This window comes from Rhinoderma darwinii, chromosome 6 (genome assembly GCF_050947455.1).
Source record: "Rhinoderma darwinii isolate aRhiDar2 chromosome 6, aRhiDar2.hap1, whole genome shotgun sequence".
Taxonomy (NCBI): Eukaryota; Metazoa; Chordata; class Amphibia; order Anura; family Rhinodermatidae; genus Rhinoderma; species Rhinoderma darwinii.
This window is the reverse complement of record NC_134692.1, coordinates 96,064,434-96,091,025: the sequence shown is the minus strand read 5'-3', so window position 1 is coordinate 96,091,025 and position 26,592 is coordinate 96,064,434. Positions and strand designations below refer to the sequence as shown.

The 26,592-nt window shown below is 41.9% G+C and overlaps 1 protein-coding gene across 3 annotated transcripts in view; it reads left to right on the top strand.

The window, feature by feature from the left end:
- The window catches only part of GTF3C1 (general transcription factor IIIC subunit 1), a 237,562-nt gene that overhangs the window by 10,645 nt on the left and 200,325 nt on the right, over positions 1-26,592 (top strand). For all 3 annotated transcript variants that reach the window (XM_075830059.1, XM_075830058.1, XM_075830060.1), the window contains exon 4: positions 4,147-4,290. In XM_075830059.1, coding sequence (XP_075686174.1) covers positions 4,147-4,290 — 144 coding nt within the window. The remainder of the gene's footprint in view (positions 1-4,146; positions 4,291-26,592) is intronic.

Below are 26,592 nucleotides of genomic sequence, written 5' to 3'. Positions count from 1 at the left end.
ACTCCATCCAAGATAGGTATTCTGACCCCGATGGCCGTTTTGTATATATCCGACTTATGGTAGCTGACAAATCGTACTCTCTTCTTAACATTTACGCCCCCAACCTGACGACTGACGGTTTTTATCCTAAACTACTGGAATTCTTGCTGCAAAGGGAATGTTCGGACCTGATTGTGGCTGGAGACTATAATCTAGCTTCTTACCCTCCCCTCGATAGATCGGGTGGAGACCATGCAGACTCCCCTCCCAGTTCGCAGATGGCCTTCTTCATGGAGCATCTCTCCTTATGTGACCCCTGGAGACTCCATAATCCACAAGTGAGAGATTATACGTTTTACTCTGCAGTACACGACTCTTTTTCCAGAATCGATTATATAATGCTCACTACAGGCTTGTTTTCAAGAGTAACACGGACGGATATCCGACCCATCGCCATATCAGATCACGCCCTTGTATCCCTAACCTTAGAGGGGCTGCCCCCTATGCCCCGGACGAATCTGTGGAGGTTCCCATCATACCTTTATGAGTCAGAGGACTTCAGAAGCTACCTAAAAACACACTGGAATAACTATATCCAAGATCACAGCCAGCAGCTAGATGATGTAGCCTTGATATGGTTGGCTTCTAAAGCAGTGATGAGGGGGCATATAATAAGTTATGTAAACTTAAAACGTAAGAAAACACAGACACAACTTCTCGATTTACAATCTAATCTCCTTAGAGCACAATCCATACACGCGGGCAACCCCACCCCTGACTCTAAAAAAGAATTCTTAGATGCACAGGGCCTACTGAACACTTTCTTACAGGGGCACGCAATGTGGCAGGTGAAGACCTCCCAAAACAAATTTTACAGGTGGGGCAACAGGGTAGGATCCCTATTGGCATATCTCACGCGACCCCCACGCAACACGGGCCGTGTGCTTCTGGCAAGGGATACACGCTCAGGGGCACTACACTCGGAAACTGAGAAAATTGAAGCAATATTTGCGGAGTATTATGAAGACCTCTACAGGGCAGCTCCCACTGATATGCCAAAAGTGAAGGCCTTCTTGGAAACTCTTTCCATGCCTAGGGTCTCTGAGGAACAAAACACGCTTTTAGAGGCGGACATCTCGGAAGAGGAAGTCCGCCTAGCTATCTCCTCTTCACACAACCACAAATCCCCAGGGCCAGACGGTTTTCCGAGTGAGTACTACAAGATGCTATCCCCAGACATAGTCCCACATCTAACTCGCTTACTCAATGACATTTACCGCAACAACCTGGTAGTAGACTCGTTTTTTGACTCTCGAACCATAATTATCCCTAAACCAAATAAGGACCCAGTCTTACCCCAGTCCTACAGACCTATCTCCCTGCTTAATCAGGACTATAAACTCCTGTCAAAAATTTTAGCTAATCGTATACAGACATTCCTTCCCGCAATTGCCCACCCTTCCCAGATGGGGTTCGTCTCTGGCAGATACTCCTCTAAAAGCATCCGGGCGGTGATTGCTGCGACAGTGCGGGCACAGGAGGCTGACCAACTTCCGACCATGCTACTCAGCCTAGATGCTGAAAAAGCTTTTGATAAGGTCTCTTGGCCCTTTTTAAACGAAACGCTGCGGGGTAGGAATTTTGGTCAGACCTTTCTGACGTACCTGCACTCCTTACAGACGCAGGCCACTACAAACCTATTTATTAACGGACACCTTTCTCAAACGATAGATTTATTCAGGGGCACAAAACAGGGTTGTCCCCTCTCCCCTATCCTATTCAACATGTCATTAGACCCCCTATTATACCACATTTCCATGTCATCCACGTTCAGGGGTGTACATCTGGGGAGATACGAGTTGAAGATGACGGCTTATGCGGATGATCTTCTTCTTGTGCTCAAGGACCCCAGACACACTTTATCCCGGGCCCTGGAGGAACTACAAACGCTGGGGAAACTTTCCGGCTACACCCTGAACGTGGATAAAAGTGAAGCCCTAATTCTAAAAGGCCCTTGCACGCCCCTATGGTCATCGCAGTTCTCCCTGAAATGGTGCACTTCTTCGATAAAATACCTGGGAGTTGAGATCACTAGAGCGCCTTCTACCCTTTATAACTGCAATCTTTCTAAATATATTGTAGCCTTAGAATCCACATTGAAATCTTGGCAACACTTCTCTCTCTCATTCATGGGCAGGGCAAATTTACTGAAAATGGTGGAATTCCCTAAACTTCTTTATCTTTTTCAATCCCTGCCTGTGTACTTGAGACCGAAGGATGAAAAGCTTATAAATAAACTTTACAGGGAATTTATCTGGGCGGGGGGCCGGCCGAGAATCCCGTTTCATGTTTTACAACAACACAGGTCTAACGGCGGTCTGAACTTCCCCAACATTAGGACTTATAATCTGGCGGCGTTGGCCAGGGTGATATCGGACTGGGCACAAGGCACCTCATACTACACTACCCCTCAGGTGGATCAGTCTTTTACCCCGGGGATATCCCTTATAAACCTTCTACATCTCCCATATGACATGTTGCCTACTGACTCTAGGGTCAACCCACTCATAATTACAATTTGGAGGACCTGGCATAAGATCCGCCACATGCTACACCTAAACACCCAATTCTCACCAGCACTGACCCTGGTCAGGAACCTGCGGTTTCAGCAGGGTACCTCACACCGTATGTTTACCTTTTGGCATGATAATGGTATTAATTCCTTGGGGGCCCTTTTGCATCCCACGCTCCATACAATGCTCTCCCTACAGGACTTACAAATTAAATACCCACACATCTCTCTCCCCTTTTTTAACTATATACAGGCCCAGAGTTATGCGCAGGTGGTGCTGGGTCACATCCCACCTGAGGAATGGACTTCCCCTTTTAAATCACTGATACTAGAGCCAGGAACACATCTGGCGAGAATATCTAGATTGTACAGATTTCTCCATCCCTCCATAGAATATAGTACCCCTAACTCAGGCCTAGCGAAATGGGAGGCGGACGATGCGACTTTAACCCCCACAGTTATACTACAGGCCACAATCTTTGCGCACAAACTCTTGCCCTCAGCAAGATATGTGGAAATGTGGCTAAAGGTGGCCCATCGAGCATATATTACACCCCAAAGGGGCCACAGGATGGGACTGTATGAGACCTCGGACTGTTTTAAATGTGGTGAGACGGAGGCAAACTTGTACCACTGCCTATGGGCGTGCCCTCGTATCCGGGAGTTCTGGGAGAGGGTTGGAGACTTTGCAAAGACCAACATGACTGGGCAGTTTGCTTTGACCTCCCAATGGGCAATACTGGGGTATGTGGAAACAGGCACACAGGATCATACCCGACACGAACTTCGCATCCTACATTTATTGGCAGCAGCAGGCAGGAAGGCAATACTGCAAGTGTGGAACCACACCCAGGCCCCACAACTTCAGGTTTTCCTGGAAAAATTATCCTTCATGATGAAGATGGATTGGGTGGAGGCTTCACACCAGAAGGAAAAAAGGGTTAAGACTTTCTTTCAGATCTGGGAGGGCTTTATTTCTCTACTACCCCAACGAGTAAAAGATAAAATACATACCTGCTTCCAACCCACTACATGGTATCAGAGGAGGAGGCTGGCTGGGGATATTATGCAATAGGACTTCCATACATGCCTGAGATAGGGTGTAGAAGGGGGGAGTGTAGACAACGAGGGACAGGAAATGGATGCAATAGACTTCTAAAAGGAGGACTGGGGGGGATAACACGTGGTAAACAGGAGAGGCGGCGGGCAATGAAGGTTTTATTTTTTGATAGTATGTTGGTTTTTATGTTTGGTTATGTGTCCGAGCAGTATGGCCCACGGTTGTGTGGCCGAGAAGGGGGCTAAAGTGCACGATTGTTCCCTCGCTGAGACGAGATAAGCACAATGGAGACGTGGTAATGACATGTATAAATTCTCGTTCTGTATAAAGGCACAGAGAATGTATGTACTTATCTGCCTGACTTGCAAGTCAGTATATGCTTTTCAAGTGCACTAAGTCGCCTGAGATCACTTTATGTTGTTATTGTGTTGTTTATATGGAAAATTAATAAAAACAAATTTAAAAAAAAAAAAAAAAAAAAAAAAAGAATATGTAAATAAATCTTAGTATTTACTTTGCTTTTTACATATTTTAGAGTGGATGCTCGGAAGACCCATTACCTTCGACGTGTGCTGGATAAGAATGATCTAATCACAATGCAAACTTATGTGATAAAGCTTCCCAATGGAATTCAACAACATTCACTGCTTTTGCTGTTGAAGCGGTTTCATGTTGACAGGTGTGTTATTTCTTCATATTCAATACAATATATTGGAGCTTGATATATACAAAGCAAGGATTGATGCTTAGATTAACCCTTTCATGACCAAGGGTGTCCAGGTCAAATTTTCAGTTTTTGATATGCACTTCTTTAACCCCTTAAGGACGCAGCCTAGTTTGGGCCTTAAGGCTCAGAGCCCATTTTTCAAATCTGACATATTTCACTTTATGTGGTAATAACGTCGGAATGCTTAAACCTATCCAAGCGATTCTGAGATTGTTTTCTCGTGACACTTTGGGCTTCATGTTCGTGGTAAAATTTGGTCGATATATTCAGTCTTTATTTGTGAAAAATTGCAAAATTTAGAGAAAATTTACAAAAAATAGCATTTTTCAGAATTTAAATGCATCTGCTTGAAAAACAGACGGTTATACCACCCAAAATAGTTACTAGTTCACATTTCCCATATGTCTACTTTAGATTGGCATCGTTTTTTGAACATTATTTTATTTTTCTTGGACGTTACAAGGTTTAGAACATAAACAGCAATTTCTCATATTCTTAAGAAAATTTCAAAAGCCTTTTTTTGAAGGTGCCAGTTCAGTTCTGAAGTGGATTTGAGGGGCCTATTTATTAGAAACCCCCATAAAACACCCCATTTTAAAAACTAGACCCCTCAAAGTATTCAAAACAGCATATAGAAAGTTTTTTAACCCTTCAGGCATTTCACAGGAATTAAAGCAAAGTGGAAATGAAATTTGCAAATTTCATTTTTTCTGCTGAATTTCAATTTTATTCAATTTTTTTTTAGTAACAGAGAAGGTTTTACCAGAGAAACACTACTAAATATGTATTGTCCAGATTCTGCAGTTTTTAGAAATGTCCCACATGTGGCCCTACTGCGCTCGTGGACTAAAACACAAGCCCTAGAAGCAAAGAAGCACCTAGTGCATTTTGAGGCCTCTTTTTTATTAGAATATATTTTAGGCAGCATGCCAGGTTTGAAGAGGCGTTGAGGTATCAAAACAATGGAAACCCACCAGAAGTGACCCCATTTTGGAAATTACACCCCTCAAGGAATTCATTTATGGTTTTTGTTATCATTTTGACCGCACAGTTTTTTCACAGCACCTATTTGAATTGGGCTGTGAAATGAAAAAAATGATATTTTTTCCAATAAAATGTCATTTTTGATCAAATTTTCTTATTTTCACAGGGAACAACATACCCCATTTTGTTGCCCAATTTGTCCTTAGTGCGGCAATACCCCATTTGTGGTGATAAACTGCCGTTTGGGCCCATGGGAGGGCTCAGAAGGAAAGGAGCGCTATGTGTTTGTTGGAGTCCAGATTTTGCTGGATTGGTTTTCGGGTGCCATGTCGCATTTGCAGAGCCCCAGAGGTATCAAAGCAATGGAAACCCACCCGAAGTGACCCCATTTTGGAAACTACACCCCTGAAGGAATTCATTTATGGTTTTTGTTATCATTTTGACCGCACAGGTTTTTCACAGCACCTATTTGAATTGGGCTGTGAAATGAAAAAAATTATATTTTTTCCAATAAGATGTCATTTTTGATCAAAATTTCTTATTTTCACAGGGAACAACATACCCCATTTTGTTGCCCAATTTGTCCTTAGTGCGGCAATACCCCATTTGTGGTGATAAACTGCCGTTTGGGCCCATGGGAGGTTTCAGACGGAAAGGAGCGCTATGTGTTTGTTGGAGTCCAGATTTTGCTGGATTGGTTTTCGGGTGCCATGTTGCATTTGCAGAGCCCCAGAGGTATCAAAGCAATGTAAACCCACCAGAAGTGACCCCATTTTGGAAACTACACCCCTCAAGGAATTCATTTATGGTTTTTGTTATCATTTTGACCGCACAGTTTTTTCACAGCACCTATTTGAATTGGGCTGTGAAATGAAAAAAATGATATTTTTTCCAATAAGATGTCATTTTTGATCAAAATTTCTTATTTTCACAAGGAACAACATACCCCATTTTGTTGCCCAATTTGTCCTTAGTGCGGCAATACCCCATTTGTGGTGATAAACTGCCCTTTGGGCCCATGGGAGGGCTCAGAAGGAAAGGACCACCATTTGGCCTACTGGAGCTTTTCTGGTGCTAAGTCATGTGTGCAGAAGCCCCTGAGGTACCAGTACAGTTGAAACCCCCGAGAAGTGACCCCATTTTAAAAACTACACCCCTTAAGACATTCATCTAGAGGTGTAGTGAGCATTTTGACCCCACAGGTACTGTGTAAAAGATAATGCGCAGCAGATGGTGCAGTGTGAGATTTGCAATTTTATATATGTATATGCCATTTCAGTGTCCAATATAGTGTGCCCAGCATGCGCCACCGGAGATATACACCCCTTAAATTGTAATGTGGGTTCTCCTGGGTACGACAATACCCTACATGTGGCTGTTATCAGCTGCCTGGGCATACGGCAGGGCTCAGAAGGGAAAGATGAGGGGGGTAAGCTGTGCGGAGTGCATCAGGGTAAATTAAAAATCAAGGGATGTATGATACATTTTAAAACAATCTTTTATACAGAGCCCTGGTTTTTCGGGACACGTGTCACATTGGTATATTGTGTTCTTCCTTATCCCCCTCTTATAGCAGACTCTGCACCTCTTTTGACTCTTTCCCTTTCCACCGGTTTGGGGACCTTCTCCTGGAAAGTGTTGCCCTGGTACGATGCGTGTGGCCTCGCTTCCAGAAGTACTGGGTGCCCCCCCTTCCTGGTCCCTAAAGATTAGATCTTGAAATTCCAGGAAAGTTCCCCTCTGGCCTGCACATCGACGTAGCACATACGCATTGTACAAAGCCATCTGTATGATGTGCCCGGCCAGCTTCTTATACCACACCGCATGGCGCTGTAGGGCTTCAGGACTTGATTTGACAAGTCCATCCCTCCCATGTACCTATTGTAGTCCAGGATGCAGTCTGGTTTGGGGGTGGCCTTTCCTTCATATATCCTAAACCTGTAGGTATACCCTGATGCACTCTCGCACAGCTTATACATCTTCACGCCATACCTTGCCCTCTTACCTGGCAGGTACTGGCGGAATTGAACCCTCCCTTTAAAATGTACCAGGGACTCATCAATAGAAAAACACTTCTCGGGGGTGTATGCTTGGGAAAACCGGGCACTGGAACGGTCTAATAGGGGTCTCCGTTTATACAAACGGTCAAAACTGGGGTCATCTCGGGGTGGGCACGGCTCATTATCAGTATAATGTAAGAAGCGAAGTATTGCCTCATTTATTTATTTTTTTAGGTTCCAGTTCATTTCTGAAGTTGCTTTGAGGGGCCCATATATTAGAAACCCCTATCAAACACCCCATTTTAGAAACTAGACCCCTCAAAGTATTCACAACAGCATTTAGAAAGTTTATGAACCCTTTAGGTGTTTCACAGAAATTTAGAGCAAAGTAGAGGTGAAATTTACTCTTTTTATACCATTTTTTTTATAACACAAAAGGATTTATCAGAGAAACGCAACTCAATACTTATTGCCCAGATTCTGCAGTTTAGAGAAATATCCCACATGTGGCCCTCGGGCGGTAATGGACTGAAGCACCGGCCTCCGAAGCAAAGGAGCACCTAGCGGATTTTGAGCCCTCTTTTTTATTAGGCACCATGTCCGGTTTGAAGAGGTCTTGTGGTGCCAAAACATTGGAAACCCCCCAAAAGTGACCCCAATTTGGAAACTAGACCCCTTGAGGAATCCATTGTAGTTTTCTTGGGGTGCATGCGGCTTTTTGATCAGTTTTTATTCCATTTTTAGGTGGCGTGGTGACTAATAAACAGCAATTCTACTATTGTTTTTGTATACTTTTTTTTTTACAGCGTTCACCGTGCGCTATAAATGACATATTCACTTTATTCTGCGGGGCGATACGATCACGGCGATACCAGATGTTTATAGTTTTTTTTTATGTCTTATGGCGTTTGCACAATAAAATACGTTTTGTAAACAATCATTCACTTTTTGTGTTACCTTATTCTAAGAGCCAGAACGTTTTTATTTTTCAATCAATAAAGCCGTGCGAGGACTTTTTTTTTTGCGTAACGAACTGTATTTTCCATCAGTACCATTTTTAGGTACATGCGACTTTTTGATCTCTTTTTATTCCATTTTTTGGGAGGTGAAGTGACCAAACAATTGTGATTGTGGTACGGTTTATTAATATTTTTTTTTACGGCGTTCACCGTGCGGGATAAATAACAAAATAATTTTGTAGTTCAGGCCGTTACGGACGCGGCGATACCAATTATGTATAGTTTATTTGTTTGTTTATATATTTTTATTAATAATAAAGGACTGATAAGGGAAAAAGTGGGACTTTTACTTTTATTACTTTTAAAACTTTTATTTTCTTATTTTTATACAGCTTTTTTTTAACTTTTTTTTTACTTTATTACTTTGTCCCACTAGGGGACATGAGGGCAGGAGGCCCTGATCGCTATTCTAATACACTGCACTACATGCGTAGTGCAGTGTATTAGAACTGTCAGCTACTCACTGACAGCAAGCATAGTGGGTCCTGACGTTGTCAGGACCCACTAGGCTTCCGTCTATGGCATAGCCGGACGCCATTGTTTGGTGTCCGGTTGCCATAGTCACCATCGCCGGCCGCTATCGCGTAGCAGGCCGGCGATGGCAGCTTAACCCCTAAAAAGCCGCGATCTCTATAGAACGCGGCTTTTAAGGGGTTAATCAGCGGGGACACAGCGATCGGTCCCCGCTGTAGGAGCTGTGACAGCTGCTGAACAAGACAGCAGCGTCACAGCTCCTGTATGTGTCGGGAGGACGGCCGAAACGGCCGTTACTCCCGAGACGTACTATTACGGCATGGAGCGCGAACGATACAGCTGCCATGACGTAATAGTACGTCAAGGAGCGGGAAGGGGTTAAAAGATAATATATTTGGAACCGCTTTGAATATCAACTATTTTTACTTTTGTTTTTTTTACAAGACTTATGAGACTTTCATTTTCTAGATTCGTTTAATTAATTCAGTGTTTTAAATTTTTCTTATGAGCAGACAAATCACAAAAAAATAAAAGAAACACTTTTTTGCAATGTGTTAAATATATATATATATATCTGTACAGCTCTGTAGCAATTAGTCTGCTTCTCTCTCTGTCACCCTGGATCGTTGTGAGGGGAGAGTGAAGAGGGCTATATATACAAATCCGTGAAAAAAATGTCAGTCATCAACGAATCAACTGTCAGTTTTTCATGGCTGTTTTGCTTCAATGTGTCTCAAAATTTGAATCCATTTCCCGGCTGTCTGTCTATGTAGATAATGACGCAATACCACTGTAGATAGTGCCACATTGCCCACATAGTGCCAGTGCCCACATAGACAGTGCCCACTGTAAATAGTGCCACAGTTCTACATGTAGATAATGCCCACATAGTGTGACACACACTGCCCATGAAGATAGCGTCACAGTGTCCCCTTTAGATAGTGCCAATATAATTCCACAGTACCCATGTAGATAGTGCCACACCCCCTGTATATAGCACCACACCCCTTCCTGTAAATAGCACCACCGTAGCTCCCTGTAGGAGCGGAATCCCTCTGGCCAAAGATTCTGCTCCTACAGGAAGCCCCTGATGTCTCTGGCCATAGATATATAGATAGATATATACACTAAAATCGGAATTCCCTGCCAGAGCGGGTATTCCGCTCCATATATGGATAGTGACACCAGGGGCTTCTCCAGTAGCGGAATCCCTTGCCAGAGTGTCGGACGGGGATTCCGCTCTTAGAGAAAGCCACTAACGTCATTGTCCAAATGGACAGTGACGTCAAGGGAAGGGCTCTCTAGAAGCGGAATCACCGGCCAGTGCGATCTGACACCGGGGATTCCGCTTTTAGAGTCAGTTCAGTTGGCACTATCTACAGCGGGCGGGTTATTATCTGCAGGGGGGGGGTGGCACTATCTACAGTGGCGATGGTGAGACGGCGGGGTCTCCCTCTAGGAGGGGAATCCTCGGTTAGAGTGGATTCCAATGCTGGAGGGAGCTTAGGTGGCGCTATCTACAGAGGGTTTTGCGCTGTCTACAGGGGGTTGTGGATGGCACTGTCTACAGTGGGGGTTGTATTTCGTGGATCTCAAAGCCCCGGCAGATATGAGAGTGCAGTTCTGCACACACTGAAGCAACAATAAACTCATTAACCCTTCCCACAAAATCACACAAAATGTACGTGAAGGAGATGGAGCTAGTTCAGGAGCGGAGTCCGTGCCATCATTGCCGGGTGCCAGCTGTATGTTACAGCTGGCACCCTGATGTAATGGCCAGGACCGGGGCTAGCCTCCTATCTGCCCGATTTAATACATCCGATGCTGCGATCAATAGAAATCGCAGCATGTGAGGAGTTTTTAGCCACCGGCACCCCAGCAACGTGATCGCTGGGTTGCCGGTGACTGCAATGGCAACCAGAGGCCTAATGCTGGCAGCAACAGAAGCCTCCTATGACCCGCTCGGCGGCGGGGCCTAAAAGGCTTCCGGTACCATCGGCAAGATGACGCCGGCTCAGCTTCTGACTCATAAGCTGAGCCGGCGTCATCAGCAGTGGGTGTCCGCTGTATGTTACAGCAGACACCCTGCTGTATCGGCAGGAACCGGAGCTAGCTCCGATTTCTGCCATTAACCCCTTCAATGCAGCGATCCAATGCAATCGCTGCATCTTAACGGTTTGTAGCTAATCGGCAGCCTGCCATTCGATGGCAAGGCTGATGACTGCTTCTATGGCAACAGGAGGCCTAATAATGGCCTCCTGCTTACCATTTACGGAAGCCGATTAGGCCCCGTCCGGAGGCGGAGCCTTATCGGCTTGCGGTCAGTGAACAACTGACAGTTCTAATACATTGCACTACATAGGTAGTGCAATGTATTAGAACATCAAGCTTCAAGTCCCCTAGTGGGACTTAGGAAAAGTATTAAAAAAAAAAAGTGCAAAAAAAGTAAAAATAAAAGTTGTAAAAAATACAATAAAAGTTTCAAGTAACAAAATAAAACTCAATCGCCCTTGTTCCCTTATCAAGTAATTTATTATTGAAAAAAATAATAAAGCCATACATATTTGGTATCACTACGACCGTAACGACCTGAACTCTAAAAATATTGTTGTTTATCCTGTGCAGTGAACGCCATAAAAAATAAAATTCTGCCATAATTGCTGTTTATTTGGTCACTTTGTCTTCCAAAAATTGAAATCTAAAAACTGATCAAAAAGTTGCATGTATCCACAAATGGTACCTATAAAAACTATAACTTGTCTTGCAAAAAACAAGCCCTCATACAGCTGCGTCTACGAAAAAATTAAGTTATGCCCCTCACAACTTGGCGACAGAAAAAATACATTCTCTTTACAAAAGTAATGTTGTTGTGCAAAAAGTTGTAAAACCTAAAATAGTGCTCTAAATTAGGTATTGCCGGAATTGGAATGACCCACAGAATAAAGTTAACATGTAATTTATAACGCTTGGTGAACGCTGTATAAAAAGAACTACAAAAAAATATGCCAGAATTGCTGTTTTTTGGTCACCTTGCTTCCCAAAAAAAAGGATAAAAAGTGTTCAAAAATTTAAATTAGTTAATTCTCCAATAAGTCAGGAAATAAAAATATCCAGTTGTGCAGCCCAAGGGGAACATTTCTTCTGTTTCAAGAGGCGAATTATAAATTCATTAAAATTAGGGAACCAGGAAGGGTAGGGCCCAAACATATCTGCTGGAAGCGAGGGCGCCCGTATTATACCAGCACAACACTTCCCAGTAAAATTCCCCAAACTGCAAATGTGCGGAGTGTGGACCAAAAGGGGGATAAGGAAGGACATTTATCAGCGCGACACCGGCCTGTGCAGAAAGGATTGTGTCACAGCATAACACACATCTATGGATTATTTTATTATTGTTTTTTTACCCCATTATTATACCTCCTGACTGTGCCCCTGATGTACTCTGTGCAGCTTACATATGCCCCACATTATAAACGGAAACACCAGTAAGACTCCAAATAAAATTACTACCAAGCAAAATCCACGCTCCAAAAGCCAAATGGTGCTACCTCTCTTCTGAACCCTACAGCATGCCCAAACAGCAGTTTACTTCCACATATATGGCATCGCCATACCCGGGAGAACCCTTTTAACAATTTTAGGGGTGTGTCTCTCCAGTGGCACGAGCTGGGCATGACCTATTTGCCACTGAAATGGCATATCTAGGGAAACTTTTTAACTTTGCTCCATCGGCAATCTTTTATGGAAAAAACCTGTGGGGTGAAAATGCTCACTACGCCTCTTAATAAATGCCTTGAGGGGTGCAGTTTCCAAAATGGGGTCACTTGTCAGGAGTTTCTTTTATTATTTCACATCGGAGCCTCTGCAATTGTGAACCACTGTGTAAGTCGCCAAATTAGACTTCAATTTCGCTTGGTACTCTTTCACTCCTGAACCTGGTCGAATGTCCGAGCAAAAGATTAAGGCCACATGTAGGGTGTTTCTAAAACCGGGAAACACAGCATAATAATAAGAAAGCTGTCTTGTTATGGTGGCACAAGCTGGGCACCACATATTGGCATATCTATTTAAAATATCCAATTTTCGCTCTGCAACATCGAGTGCACACCAATTTCTGCCAAACACCTGCGGGGTTAATATGCTCCCTACACCCCTAGGTGAATACCTTGAGGGGTGCTGTTTCCAAAATGGGGTCACTTCTGTTGGGGATCCACTGTTTTGGTCCCACAGGGACTTTGCAAATGTGACATGGCGCACAGAAACCAAACCTGTGGGGTCAAAATGCTCACTATACCCCTTGATAAATTCCTTCAGAGTGTAGTTTGCCAAATGATGTATTTTTGGGACTGTGTCTACTGTTTTGGCCCCACATCCTTGATGGCTGTAGTTTCGCAAATGGGGTCACTTTTGGGGGTTTCCACTGTTTTGGTCCCACAGGGACTTTGCAAATGTGACAAGGCACCCGGAAACCATTGCAGCAAAACTTGAGCTCCAAAAGCCAAATAGTGCTCCTTCCCTTCTGATCCTTGCCATGTGCCCAAACAGCAGTTTATGACCACATATGTGGTATTTCCGTACTCCAGAGAATTTTTTTACAAATGTTGGGGTTCTTTTTTTCCATTTGTTGAGAAAATGGAAAATTTTGAGCTAAAGTTACGTCTTATTGGAAAAAAAATATTTTTATTTTATCTTCACTGCCCAATTCTAATAAAATCTATGATACCCCTGTGGGGTCAAAATCTGCACTACACACCTAGATGGATTCTTCAAGGGGTGTAGTTTCCTATATGGAGTATTTTTTGGGGTGTTTTGATCCCTCTGGGGCTTTGCAAACCATTCCTGCTAAATTTGAGCTCCAAAAGCCAAATGGCGCTCTTTCTATTCTAAGCCCCACCGTGTGTCCAAACAGCCATTTATTACCACATGTGGGGTATTGTTTTACTTGGGAGAAATTGCTTTACAAATGTTGTGGTGCTTTTTCTCCTTTAGTCCTTGTGGAAATTAGAAAAAATTAGCTAAACCTACATTTTCTTTGCAAGAATGTAGATTTTTATTTTAACGGCCTACTTCCAATAATTTCTACAAAAAACCTGCGTGGTCAAAATCCTCACTGTACCCCTAGATAATTTACTTGAGTGGTGTAGTTTCCAAAATGGGGTCACTTTTGGAGGATTTCCACTGTTTAAGCACCGCAAGAGCCCTTTAATCCTGACATGGTGCCTAAAATATTTTCTAATAAAAAGGAGGCCCCAACATCCTCTAGGTGCTTTTTTGCTTCTGAGGCCTGTGCTTCAGACGATTAGCACACTAGGGCCACTTGTGGGATATTTATTAATTCTGCAGAATCTGGGCAATAGATATTAAGTTGCATTTTTCTGGTAAAACTTTCTGTTACAAAAAGAAATAGATTAAAAATGAATTTCTGCAAAAAAAAAAAAAAAAAAATTGAAAATTTCACCACTGCTTTGCTTTAATTCCTGTGAAACGTCTAAAGGGTTAAGAAACTTTCTAAATGCTGTTTTGAATACTTTTGAGGTGTGAAGTTTTTAAAATGGGATGACTTCTCAGGGGTTTTCTAATATATAAGGCCCTAAAATCCGCTTCACAACTGAACTGGCCCCTGTAAAAATAGCCTTTTGACATTTTCTTGAAAATGTGAGAAATTGCTGCTAAAGTTCTAAGCCTTGTAACGTCCTAGAAAAATAATAGGATGTTCAAAAACTATGCCAATCTAAAGTAGACATATTGTTAATTAGGGGATGTTAATTAGCAACTATTTTGTGTGGTATAACTGCCTGTCTTACAAGCAGATACATTAAAATGTCAAAAAATTCAAATTTTTGCAATTTTTCGCTAAATTTTGATTGTTTTTCAAAATTAAATACATAATGGATTGAGCAAATTTTGCCAGTAACACAAAGTCCAGTGTGTCACAAGAAAACAATCTCAAAATCGCTTGCATAGGTAAAAGCATTCTGAAGTTATTACCACATAAAGTGAAACATGGCATATTTGAAAAATGAGGCTCTGTCCTGAAGGTTAAAAGTGGCCAAAGAGGGAAGGGGTTAAACCTGTTCCAGGCTGTCAACGTATATACACGTGCTGACATGCACGGGGCATCGGCAGTTTGAACATATATAGCCATATGGCAATCGTGAATGGGTTGAAGTGAAACTTCACCTTTAGTGCTGGTCTTTTTTCTGGGGAACTCGGTGCAACCCTGTATTGCATAATTACCCATGGATTTCAATGAGCTGTGTAACTACATTTCAAATGTGTAGGCGGCAAAAGCTTCCCTTGGTGATAAGTTATCCCTAGGTGTTCCAACAGTCGGACCCCTAGCAATCTGCTCACATAGATTTAGAAGCCTATATAACACGTGTGCAACTTTTTACTCTGGAGAAAATACAGATTTGCGGTTAGGCAAAAAGGAAAAAGTGCCTTTATTTCCAGCCAGGCTAAAGTAGTGTGTATATATTAAAACATAACTTTTAATGGTTAAGGTTAAATACAGTTAGGACAAGAAAGAGGAATCCAAATTTAAAATTTAGCCAGAGTTCACTGACAGAAATAGATTTTGCATCAATCAGATGCAATCAGTATGTGGTATAATCTATCTGCCTTTGTGTCTCCTACGGCGTCTGCAGGACACCGGGTGACATAGGTAAGTGGCGTCTGTGTCTAAGTCAGTGGAAACTCTGAGGTTAAAAGTAATTGCGAAGCCCCCCCCCGACATGTTTCGCCGATTTCATGGAGATTCTTAACGTTAATGATAATGATATAGGCATGAAATTTACATCTGAAATACACGAACAAGAAATCAATTTTCTTGATCTTAGGATTTCCCTGGATCCTGGTGGTAGTGTCCATACCGACATCTACCGTAAGACCACTGCTACCAATAACTTTCTCCATTGGGAAAGCTATCATCCTCCAGCTCTGAAAAGGGGCATACCGATAGGACAGTATCTCAGAGCCAAGCGCAACTGCTCTGAAGAGGTGTCGTTTCAATTAGAATGTGACGAGCGACCACTAGAGAAGAGCTACTTCATGGAAGGAGGAAAGTAAGGGTATGTTCACACGGCCTATTTACGGACGTAATTCGGTCGTTTTTGCCCAGAATTACGTCCGAAAATAGCGCCTCAATAGCGCTGACAAACATCTGCCCATTGAAAGCAATGGGCAGACGTTTGTCTGTTCACACGAGGCGTAATTTACGCGCCGCTGTCAAAAGACGGCGCGTAAATAGACGCCCGCGTCAAAGAAGTGACCTGTCACTTCTTTGGCCGTAATTGGAGCCGTTATTCATTGACTCCAATGAATAGCAGCGCTAATTACGCCCGTAATTGACGCGGCGTTCAAGCACCTGCACATGCCGTTACGGCTGAAATTACGGGGATGTTTTCAGCCGTTACGGACACCCTCGTGTGAACATACCCTAAAAGATATCTCTACATCCACCATAAGGGTATGTTCACACGATGAGAGGCATTTACGTGTGAAAAGACAGACTGTTTACAGCTGCCTCGTTTCACACGTAAATGCTCCTCATAATTTACGAGGCGTCTGAGACGCTCGTAAATCTTGAGCTGTGCTTCATTAAGTTCAATGAAGAACAGCTCAAATTACGTGGCAAAGAAGTGCCCTGCACTTTGCCGAGGCAGTCCATTTACGCGTCGTCGTTTGACAGCTGTCAAACGACGACGCGTAAATTACAGGTTGTCTGCACAGTACGTCGGCAAACCCATTCAAATGAATGGGCAGATGTTTGCCGACGTATTGCAGCCCTATTTTCGGACGTAAAACGAGGCATAATACGCCTCGTTTACGTCTGAAGATAGGTCGTGTGAACCCAGCCTTAGATGCATAGGGAATTTTGACGTGTGCTCCCCACAGGTTTTCAAGATACTCCAAAAGCATTGGCCTATCCTTCAGGCTGACCCTGATCTTGCTAATGTTATTTCGAATACACCTAATATAACTTACCGTAGGGGTAAAAATCTAAGAGCGTATCTAGTGCATAGTCACTTTTCCAAATCATCTATTCCAAAAAGCACTTGGCTCGCTCCCCCTACTAAAGGCTCTCATCCGTGTGGCAGATGTACGTTTTGCCCTTTGATGCCAACCACCAAGTCCTTTATCAATCCTGTTGATGGTAAATCCTATACCATCAAACAATTTATCAACTGCCAAAGCAGTGGAGTTGTTTATGCGATACAATGCCCCTGTCCGAAATTGTATATAGGTAAAACCATACAGCAACTACGAAGACGGATTTCAAAACATTTAAGCACAGTTGTCAATGATGAGGACACTCCACTCTCCAGACACATCAGATCCATACATAATGGAAATACCAAGAATCTCCGAATCTGGGGAATTACCCAATTACAATTGGGACCCAGAGCTGGTAATCTTGATAGGAAATTACTTCAAGAAGAAGCCCGATGGATCCATAGGCTGAGCTCATTGAGCCACCTTGGTCTTAATGAAGGCTTCAACTACACAGCTTTTCTATGATAGGTATTATACCTTCAATTTAACACTTACTCTCTTTTTGGGAAAAATTCCCTTCAGATCGCCATTTATATACATTTTTATATATCTGTGACTCTACAGCTAATGAATATTGTTATTTATGAATCAATACTCAAACAATATGGACACTATTTCAGAATTTTTATTAATATGGCGTATTTCATATGTTACTTTAGCCTTATGTATTACTTACAATGTCCGTTTTCTCAACCCTTGTCACTATTATCATTTTATTTTTATACTCATATGTTCTCTTGTTTATGCCAGTAATAATTCTGTGGGATTCTTTTAGGACCATATATTTATAATATAGGACATCTATCTCCTATATTTTCCTTTTATATATTTTTACATTATGCCTTCACATTAGTCATCATATCCCTTTACTCACTAGCACCTGCATTTTATTTATTGTTCTCAATATTATACCATATTACATGGTATTTGGTTCCTTTTTCTTTTTTCCACTTTATTCACTCTATTTCTTTTACACTCATACATCTATTAGAAGTAATTCCTTATATACCCCTTTTACACATTGAGCATTCCTTAACACTATTTTACCGCTCATCTTCTTCTTATTTTTTATTATTTATTTAGTCACTTATTCATTATTACCTATCTCCCCCCCAACCCTCCCCCCCCCCCTTTTTTTTCATTCAATATTTCCACTGTATTTAACATTTTTTCTTTCTCCCCCCCCTCCCTTTTTATTATTTATTATTATTATTTTTATCAGCATTATCCTAAGTTATTATATGGTCCTTCGCATATCTCTTAGAGATACAGGTAATATGCATTATTGTACATTTCCCCATAGACGTATTGCCGCTAATCCGTACCTACCCTCATTTTCTTTATCTCCGATTTTCTAAGTGCGGTGACATGCGCAGTCTTGCTCTCCCACACTTAGTCTAAATTTCCCTTACTGCATCTCAATACCAACCACGCAGGCGCGCCTGCTCCTGCGTGATTGGTGCATTCTTTCCTAATCTTTGTATGGCCTACTTAGTTGTCCGTCATACGCATCATGGCCGGACTGTGCTAACCTCTCTGATTGGTCTCTTATGAACCACGCCCACTGTCATGGCGGCCCGAGGGCTTAAGAGGGACGAACCCTCCACGCGCCGTTAGTTGCCCCATTTGAACCCCTGAAGACGCTGTGTATGCGGCGAAACATGTCGGGGGGGCTTCGCAATTACTTTTAACCTCAGAGTTTCCACTGACTTAGACACAGACGCCACTTACCTATGTCACCCGGTGTCCTGCAGACGCCGTAGGAGACACAAAGGCAGATAGATTATACCACATACTGATTGCATCTGATTGATGCAAAATCTATTTCTGTCAGTGAACTCTGGCTAAATTTTAAATTTTGATTCCTCTTCCTTGTCCTAACTGTATTTAACCTTAACCATTAAAAGTTATGTTTTAATATATACACACTACTATGGCCTGGCTGGAAATAAAGGCACTTTTTCCTTTTTGCCTAACCGCAAATCTGTATTTTCTCTTGACATTTCAATGCCTGCCAGCCTGCTGGGTCTCCTCTTATTTATTACCTGCTACAACTTTTTACTCTGGGTCCAAATGTGTCCCACAGTGCCATTCTGTTCATCTTTGGCAAGAGTGGCATTCACAGTACACATAGTAAAAGTTATCTGTAAATCGTATGTGCATTTTTGGTCATAGAAAAAATATTTTTCGATATCTGTGTTCCTAAATAGGTTCAAGTTGCACTATGCCGTTAGATGAGTTCTCTATTTTGTCTTTTATTTGCGTCTTTCCCTGATATATACCTGCAAATTCTGAGCTCAGTTGGCATGCCCTGTGAAGCATGCTCTCTTTTTCCATTTCTTTCTCTTAATGATTTAGCCTGGGAGCATGTGCCTCCTTATCCTCCCTCTCTCAGATCTATAACCTGCTGTGTGTAAATAACACTAACCTGTTCTGACCACAGATACCTCAATATTTCTCAGGATGAGGTCCGCAAAAAGCAGAGGGAGTGTGGTACATTATCAGACTACACACAAGGATTATGTTGTAGTCTGTAACCATGGTTACTTCGTTCTTTAATTTAAATGCATTGCAGCTAAGAAAAACAATTGTTTCATAGATGCACATACCTTTTTAATGACTAAATCTACTAGCGAATCAGGCATTATTTTGATCACTTTGATTTTCCGCAAGCCTACAGTGAGAAACCGTAGGGGCAGAGGGAGGGGTCTGATATATTGGTGCTATAACATTAAGGCAAGTGCCATATGGTAATGTCCATTGCTTGCAATCACGCTGCCAGCATCCCTGCTGAGGCATATGGCATTATGATACTACCATTTCGGAAGGAAGGAATGCCCTGCTTCATGTGTCTTGTACCATCTATGTTTGCATACAGATATAACACAATGCTTTGACTTAACGAGGGCCGCCTTCTTCTCCTTCTCCTTCTACTTCTCCTTCTACTTCTCCTTCTTCTCCTCCTTCTCCTCTTTCTCTTATAGCCAATAACCTTTACTGAAGATTACTAAACAAATACAGTCTTGGATTCATATTTATACATACAGCAGAACAACTATAGTCAGAAAGGCAGACATACAATGTACAGGATTCGTAAAAAGGAACAATTCGAATACAAAGGTACAGAACGTATGTCTAGCAACACGTGGTCACAACAGAACGGTTAATGTAATGCCGACCAGAAATAAGCAGGTCAACTGAGTCATCTCTGAAATCTCTTGGAGTTGTGGTGGCTTGGAAAGTGTGAGGGGAGGGAGTCTGATCAAAAATAAATATAGCTAAGCTGGTGATGAATTGAAGGATTGGGGATGCCTACCCTGAACACACGGTATGTCATGAATTTATTCAGCGGTCCCAGGTTTTATGGAGTTTAGTCTCAGCTGTTTGTTTATATACCCATTTTCCTTAGGTAAATCTCTGTATCTGTACACAAGAGGCACAGTTTGGGGTCTTCAGTAACTGGGACACCGATGTGGTCATTCAGAAATTGTATTACCTGTGCCTAAAATCTCTGGATCCTGGGGCAGGACCATAGTAAATTAAAGGCTATGTCAGGCATTTGGGGCATATATCGGGGTAGTGTGTTTTAAACCTGTAAAGTCTGCCAGTTGTATAGTATGTCCTATGGAGAATGTAAATTTGGGAAATTTTTTAGCGTGATTAGGGGAAACTAAAGGTGAGGTACTTAACCCCTTAACGACAAGCGACAGATACATCCGACTGAAGCAGGTGCTAGTTCCCGCATCATGACCGATATATCAGTCATTGTAGGGGGGAAAGCGAGGGTAGGAGGAAACCACCAGCTCCACGTTCTTGTATTCGGATCTCGCCCGGATCTCCGCGATGGCACACGGCAGGCAATGCAAAGGAAAGAAGGAGAGGATCCAGCGATGTATAATAGATGTGGGGAAACTCGGTTTCCACTTTTATTAGATGTGAGCAATAAATAGCGAACACAAGAGGAGTAACAAGGTGGTTAGAATGGCAAATAGGTAGAAGGCTTCTGATATTGTGGGTACTGCCACTGTACCCACTGCCAATGTACCCACAAAATTAGTGGCAACAGCACAGCTGTTATACACAGCCAGGTTCCTGCGGGAGGAGGAGAGAACTCCAATTCCGGCGGTTTAACCCCTGAGATGCCGTGGTCAATAGCGATCGAGGCATCTAAGGTGTTTAACCCCTTCACGCCGCAGCCAGTTTTCAGACTTTCATTTTCAGTTTTTCCTCCTCGCCCTACAAAAGCCATAACTTTTTTTTTTTTTTTTTTCCATCAATAGAGTGGTGTGAGGGCTTATTTTTTTTTGCGGGAGGAGTTGTAGTTTCTATTGGTAGCATTTAAATTACCATATAATGTACTGGAAAACTGTAAAAAAAAGTTCTTTGCAGGCTGAAATTTAAAAAAAAAAAACTGCAATTCCTCCATAGTTTTTTGGGTGTTTTTACGGCTTTCACCGTGTGGTAAAAACGACAACTTAACTTTATTTTGTGGCTCAATACGATTACAGTGACACCAAATTGATGTAGTTATTTTTATATTTTACTACTTTTAAAGAAAAAGAAAACTTTTTTTTTTTTTTTAAATTAGATTTGTGTCACCACATTCTGGGGGCATTGAGCGGTGTGGTGGCTCATTTTTTGCGGGACGAGCTGTGGTTTCTATCGTTATTTTGGTACATATAGTTCTTTGATCACTTTTCAGTACTTTTTTTTTTTTGGGAGCTAAGTTGACCAAAAAAACAACGATTTTGGTGTTTTAAATGTTTTTTTTTACGGCGTTCACTGTGCGCATTAAATAATGCTATATTTTAATAGTTCAGACTACGGACGCAGCGATACCAATTTTGTTAACTTTTATATTTATTTTTTTACATTACTTTATGGGAAAAGGGTTTTTTTTTTAACTTTAAATTTTTTCACTTTTTTTTTTTACACATTTCATTAGTCCCTCTAGGGGACTTGAACCAGCGATCATTAGATCGCTGGTGCAATACACTGCAACACTAACATATTGCAGGATATTGTAGTTTTTACAGGCATCTGTTAAGCCCTGCCACAGGCAGGGCTTAGCAGAGGCAAAGTAAAGGCTGTCCTGGGGTCCTTCATTAGGCCCCTGGGCTGCCAAGACAAGTCAGTACCCCCCGATCTCACTCTGAGCTGTCGGAGGGGACCGCCCCCTCTTTTCAACGCCTCAGATGCTGTGGTCGCGATCGACCACAGCATTTGAGGGGTTAAACAGCCAGGAACAGCGTGATCACTGTTCCTGGCAATTTGTCCTAGGTGTCATCTGTAAAACACAGCCGCAGCGTATGGAGCGCGCTCATCGCATGAGCGCACTCCATGCATTCCAACCGCACTACAATGTACCAGACACGTTGTTTTGCGGGAAGGGGTTAAGGGAGGGAGCTAACATAGGCCCCTAGGACTGCCTTCAGTAACTGCATAATAGATTGCCTGTCAATTTTACACTAGCAGGCAATAATGCTTTGGTATACTAAATATACCCAAACATTATATCTGCGATCAGATCATCACATTGCAAAGTACACTAGTGGGACTAAAAAAAAAAACATAATTAAAAACTGGTTAAATAAAGTGTATGTGTGTGTGTGTGTGTGTGTATATATATATATATATATATATATATATATATATATATATATATATATGTGTGTATATATATATATATATATATATATATATATATATATATATATATATATATATATATTACAGTAAAAAATAAAATCCACTTTTTTGGGAAAAAAAGTGGTTTTGTTAGTGAAAACAAAAAAAAAATACACATGTATGGCATCGCCACGATTGTAACGACTCGAACAATGAAGTTAACATAGTAATTGAATTGCCGGTCGACCAGTGTACAAAAACTATACCTTGTCCTGCAAAAAACAAGCCTACATATGGCCTGGTATGAACCCTGTTTGGTGAGTGTGTTCTATCAAGAATGACTTTGTTCACCCTACAGGCTAATATCTTGGCCAGTATTTTACTGTATTCTTGGAGTAAAGATATTGGCGGGTAGGACTGGCAGTAGTTTGGGTTCTTACTGGACTAACACCACTATTACCTCAGTTATGGATTGGGAAGCCGCTCCGCTTCATATGCTTTATTCTACAGTTTTAATAATAGTGGGTCCAGGCAAGAGATGTATGTCTTAAAGAATTAGGCTGGGAGGCCATCCAGGCCATCCAGTCCTGGGGACGTAGTACGGTAGGGATGAAATGGCCTCTAGAGATCGGTTCAGCTTAGAGTTCCCCACTATTAGTAGCTTAGAAGAGAATATTAGACAAATGTATTGCATCAAGGGCGGAGGAGTCTGTAGAGTAGGAATACAAATTGTGATAAAAAGCTCCAATGACCGGCTGAATCAAACGCCACAGTCACCAGAGGAGGTACTTTATTAACTCAAGCAATATAATATAAACCTAATTTTAAAACTTCCCATCGCTGCTGAAACTACAATTTTTTTTTTTGTCTGGACTGCTCCCTAATTAAGGGTCAATGCCAGGGGGTCATGACAGTATATTAAATGTGATAAAATATTTGTCACCCAAAAACTGGGGAATCACTTTGCAATCCATTATTATTAAATCCGTACTGTAGAACGACTCATACGAGGCAGAAAAGCAGGGGAAGGCTCAGATGTCGGGGTGCAGGTAGCGTCCGACATCACTTAAGTCCATATCTACTTCTTAAGTTTTGAAACACGGTTAGGGAAGGGATATCCATCCATGTAGTGATGGTTCTATTTATAAGGCGATCCCATGTGCAATAAAGTCTCCCATTTAGGCGAAATTCACACAAACGTGTTAGTTTTGCACGCGCAAAAAACGCAGTGGTATGCAGTTCCGTATGTCATAAGTGTTTGGTGCGTGGCTGCGTGATTTTCACGCATATGCCATCCTTATGACACGCGGCTTTAAGAATAGTCATTTAGCACATTAACAATGTATAGAGTGTATTTCTGATTAATTTAATGTTATCTTCATTGAAAAAACTGTGCTTTTCTTGCAAAAATAAGAATTTCTAAGTGACCCTAAACTTTTGAACGGTAGTGTATATATAAAAAGATGACACAGGAGACCATGCTTTGTATGCTCAAAATCCTTCTCTGCCGTTTATTCAACAAACCATTACAATTATATATTTCGGAGTAGGAGCATCTGGATTCCAGCCAATCATTTACAATGCTTACAGTATGACATTAATTTGGATTTATAGCAAATAGCATTAAATGACAATATGTTTTGTCCTGGACCAATCGTACACTTACATGACGTCTGAAGTGTGAAACTATGAGTTCCCAAAATATGCCGTGTCATAAATGCTGGGACTCAGACTACCGCCTCCCTTATATTAACCTCTTAACGCCGAAGGACGGATATATCCGTCCTCTGCAGCTGCTAGTTTGCGCAGGAGGACGGATATATCCGTCCTGTGATGGCACGGGTACTGTCACTGTACCCACGCGATCAGCGGCAGGAGCACGACTGTTATACACAGCCTGGCTCCTGCTGCAACTGCCAGAATCGAAGCGCGCTCCGATTCCGGCAGTTTAACCCATTAAGTGCCGGTTTCCATGGCAGCCGGGGGCCTAACAAAGACCCCCACGTCTGCCTTCAGCAAATGCCTGTTAGGTCATGCCGGAGGCATGACCTAATAGATTGCCTGTCAGTTTTACACTGACCGGCAATAATGCTTTGATATACTAAGTATACCAAAGCATTATATATGCGATCAGCAGATCGCATGGTGAAGTCCCCTGGTGGGACTAAAAAAAAAAATGTAAATCCGTTAAATAAAGTTTGTGAAAAAAAAAAAAAAAATGACAGTGAAAATCAAATAAAACTACCGTTTCGGCCGTCCTCCCGACACATACAGGAGCTGTGACAGCTGCTGTCTCGTACAACAGCTGTCACAGCTCCTACAGCGGGGACCGATCGCTGTGTCCCCGCTGATTAACCCCTTAAAAGCCGCGTTCTATAGAGATTGCGGCTTTTTAGGGGTTAAGCTGCTATCACCGGCCTGCTACACGATAGCGGCCGGCGATGGTGACTATGGGAACCGGACACCAAACAATGGCGTCCGGCTATGCCATAGACGGAAGCCTAGTGGGTCCTGACAACGTCAGGACCCACTATGCTTGCTGTCAGTGAGTAGCTGACAGTTCTAATACACTGCACTACGCATGTAGTGCAGTGTATTAGAATAGCGATCAGGGCCTCCTGCCCTCATGTCCCCTAGTGGGACAAAGTAATAAAGTAAAAAAAAAGTTAAAAAAAGATGTGTGAAAATAAAAGTTTTAAAAGTATTAAAAGTAAATCCCCCTTTTTACCTTATCAGTCATTTATTATTAATAAAAAATATATAAACAAATAAACTATACATAATTGGTATCGCCGCGTCCGTAACGGCCTGAACTACAAAATTATTTCGTTATTTATCCCGCGCGGTGAACGCCGTAAAAGAAAATAATAATAAACTGTACCACAATCACAATTGTTTGGTCACTTCACCTCCCAAAAAATGGAATAAAAAGAGATCAAAAAGTCGCATGTACCGAAAAATGGTACAGATCGAAACTACAGTTCATTACGCAAAAAATAAGGCCTCGCACGGCTTTATTGATAGAAAAATAAAAAAGTTCTGGCTCTTAGAATAAGGTAACACAAAAAGTGAATGATTTTTTACAAAACGTATTTTATTGTGCAAACGCCATAAGACATAAAAAAAACTATAAACATCTGGTATCGCCATAATCGTATCGCCTCGCAGAATAAAGGGAATATGCCATTTATAGCGCGCGGTGAACGCTGTAAAAAAACAATAGTAGAATTGCTGTTTTTTAGTCACCACGCCACCTAAAAATAGAATAAAAACTGATCAAAAAGCCGCATGCATCCCATGAAAACTGCAATGGATTCCTCAAGGGGTCTAGTTTCTAAATTGGGGTCACTTTTGGGGGGTTTCCAATGTTTTGGCACCACAAGACCTCTTCAAACCGGACATGGTGCCTAATAAAAAAGAGGCCTCAAAATCCACTAGGTGCTCCTTTGTTTCGGAGGCCGGTGCTTCAGTCCATTACCGCACTAGGGCCACATGTGGGATATTTCTCTAAACTGCAGAATCTGGGCAATACGTATTAATTTGCGTTTCTTTGATAAATCCTTTTGTGTTATAAAAAAAAATGGTATAAAGAGGATTTTCTGACAAAAAATTTAAATTTCACCTCTACTTTGCTCTAAATTTCTGTGAAACACCTGAAGGGTTCATAAACTTTCTAAATGCTGTTGTAAATACTTTGAGGGGTCTAGTTTCTAAAATGAAGGAATAAAAGCAAAAAACGGGTATCTTCCATGCGCTACTGATCGAGGTAGTCATCCATACCATCCAATATGTGCAAAGTCGGAGATTTGTCCGTGGAAAAAGAGTTTATTAAATATAACACGACTGTTTGACAAAGAACAGTTTCAAAACCGGACCGGTTTCTTCCTCAGGTAACAATACAGATACGTAACAGGGTGGAGTGTCGGTTAAATAACCGATTAAAAGGTCAAGTGAGGGCAAGAACTACCGGGTCGGGTACATAGATTAAACAGAGTTGCATATCAAATAATACATATTATTACAAAACAATTTAAAATAAGTAGAACGATTAAAAATGTGAGTTTGTGTAATGATTAAAAACATAGTTACTTTTC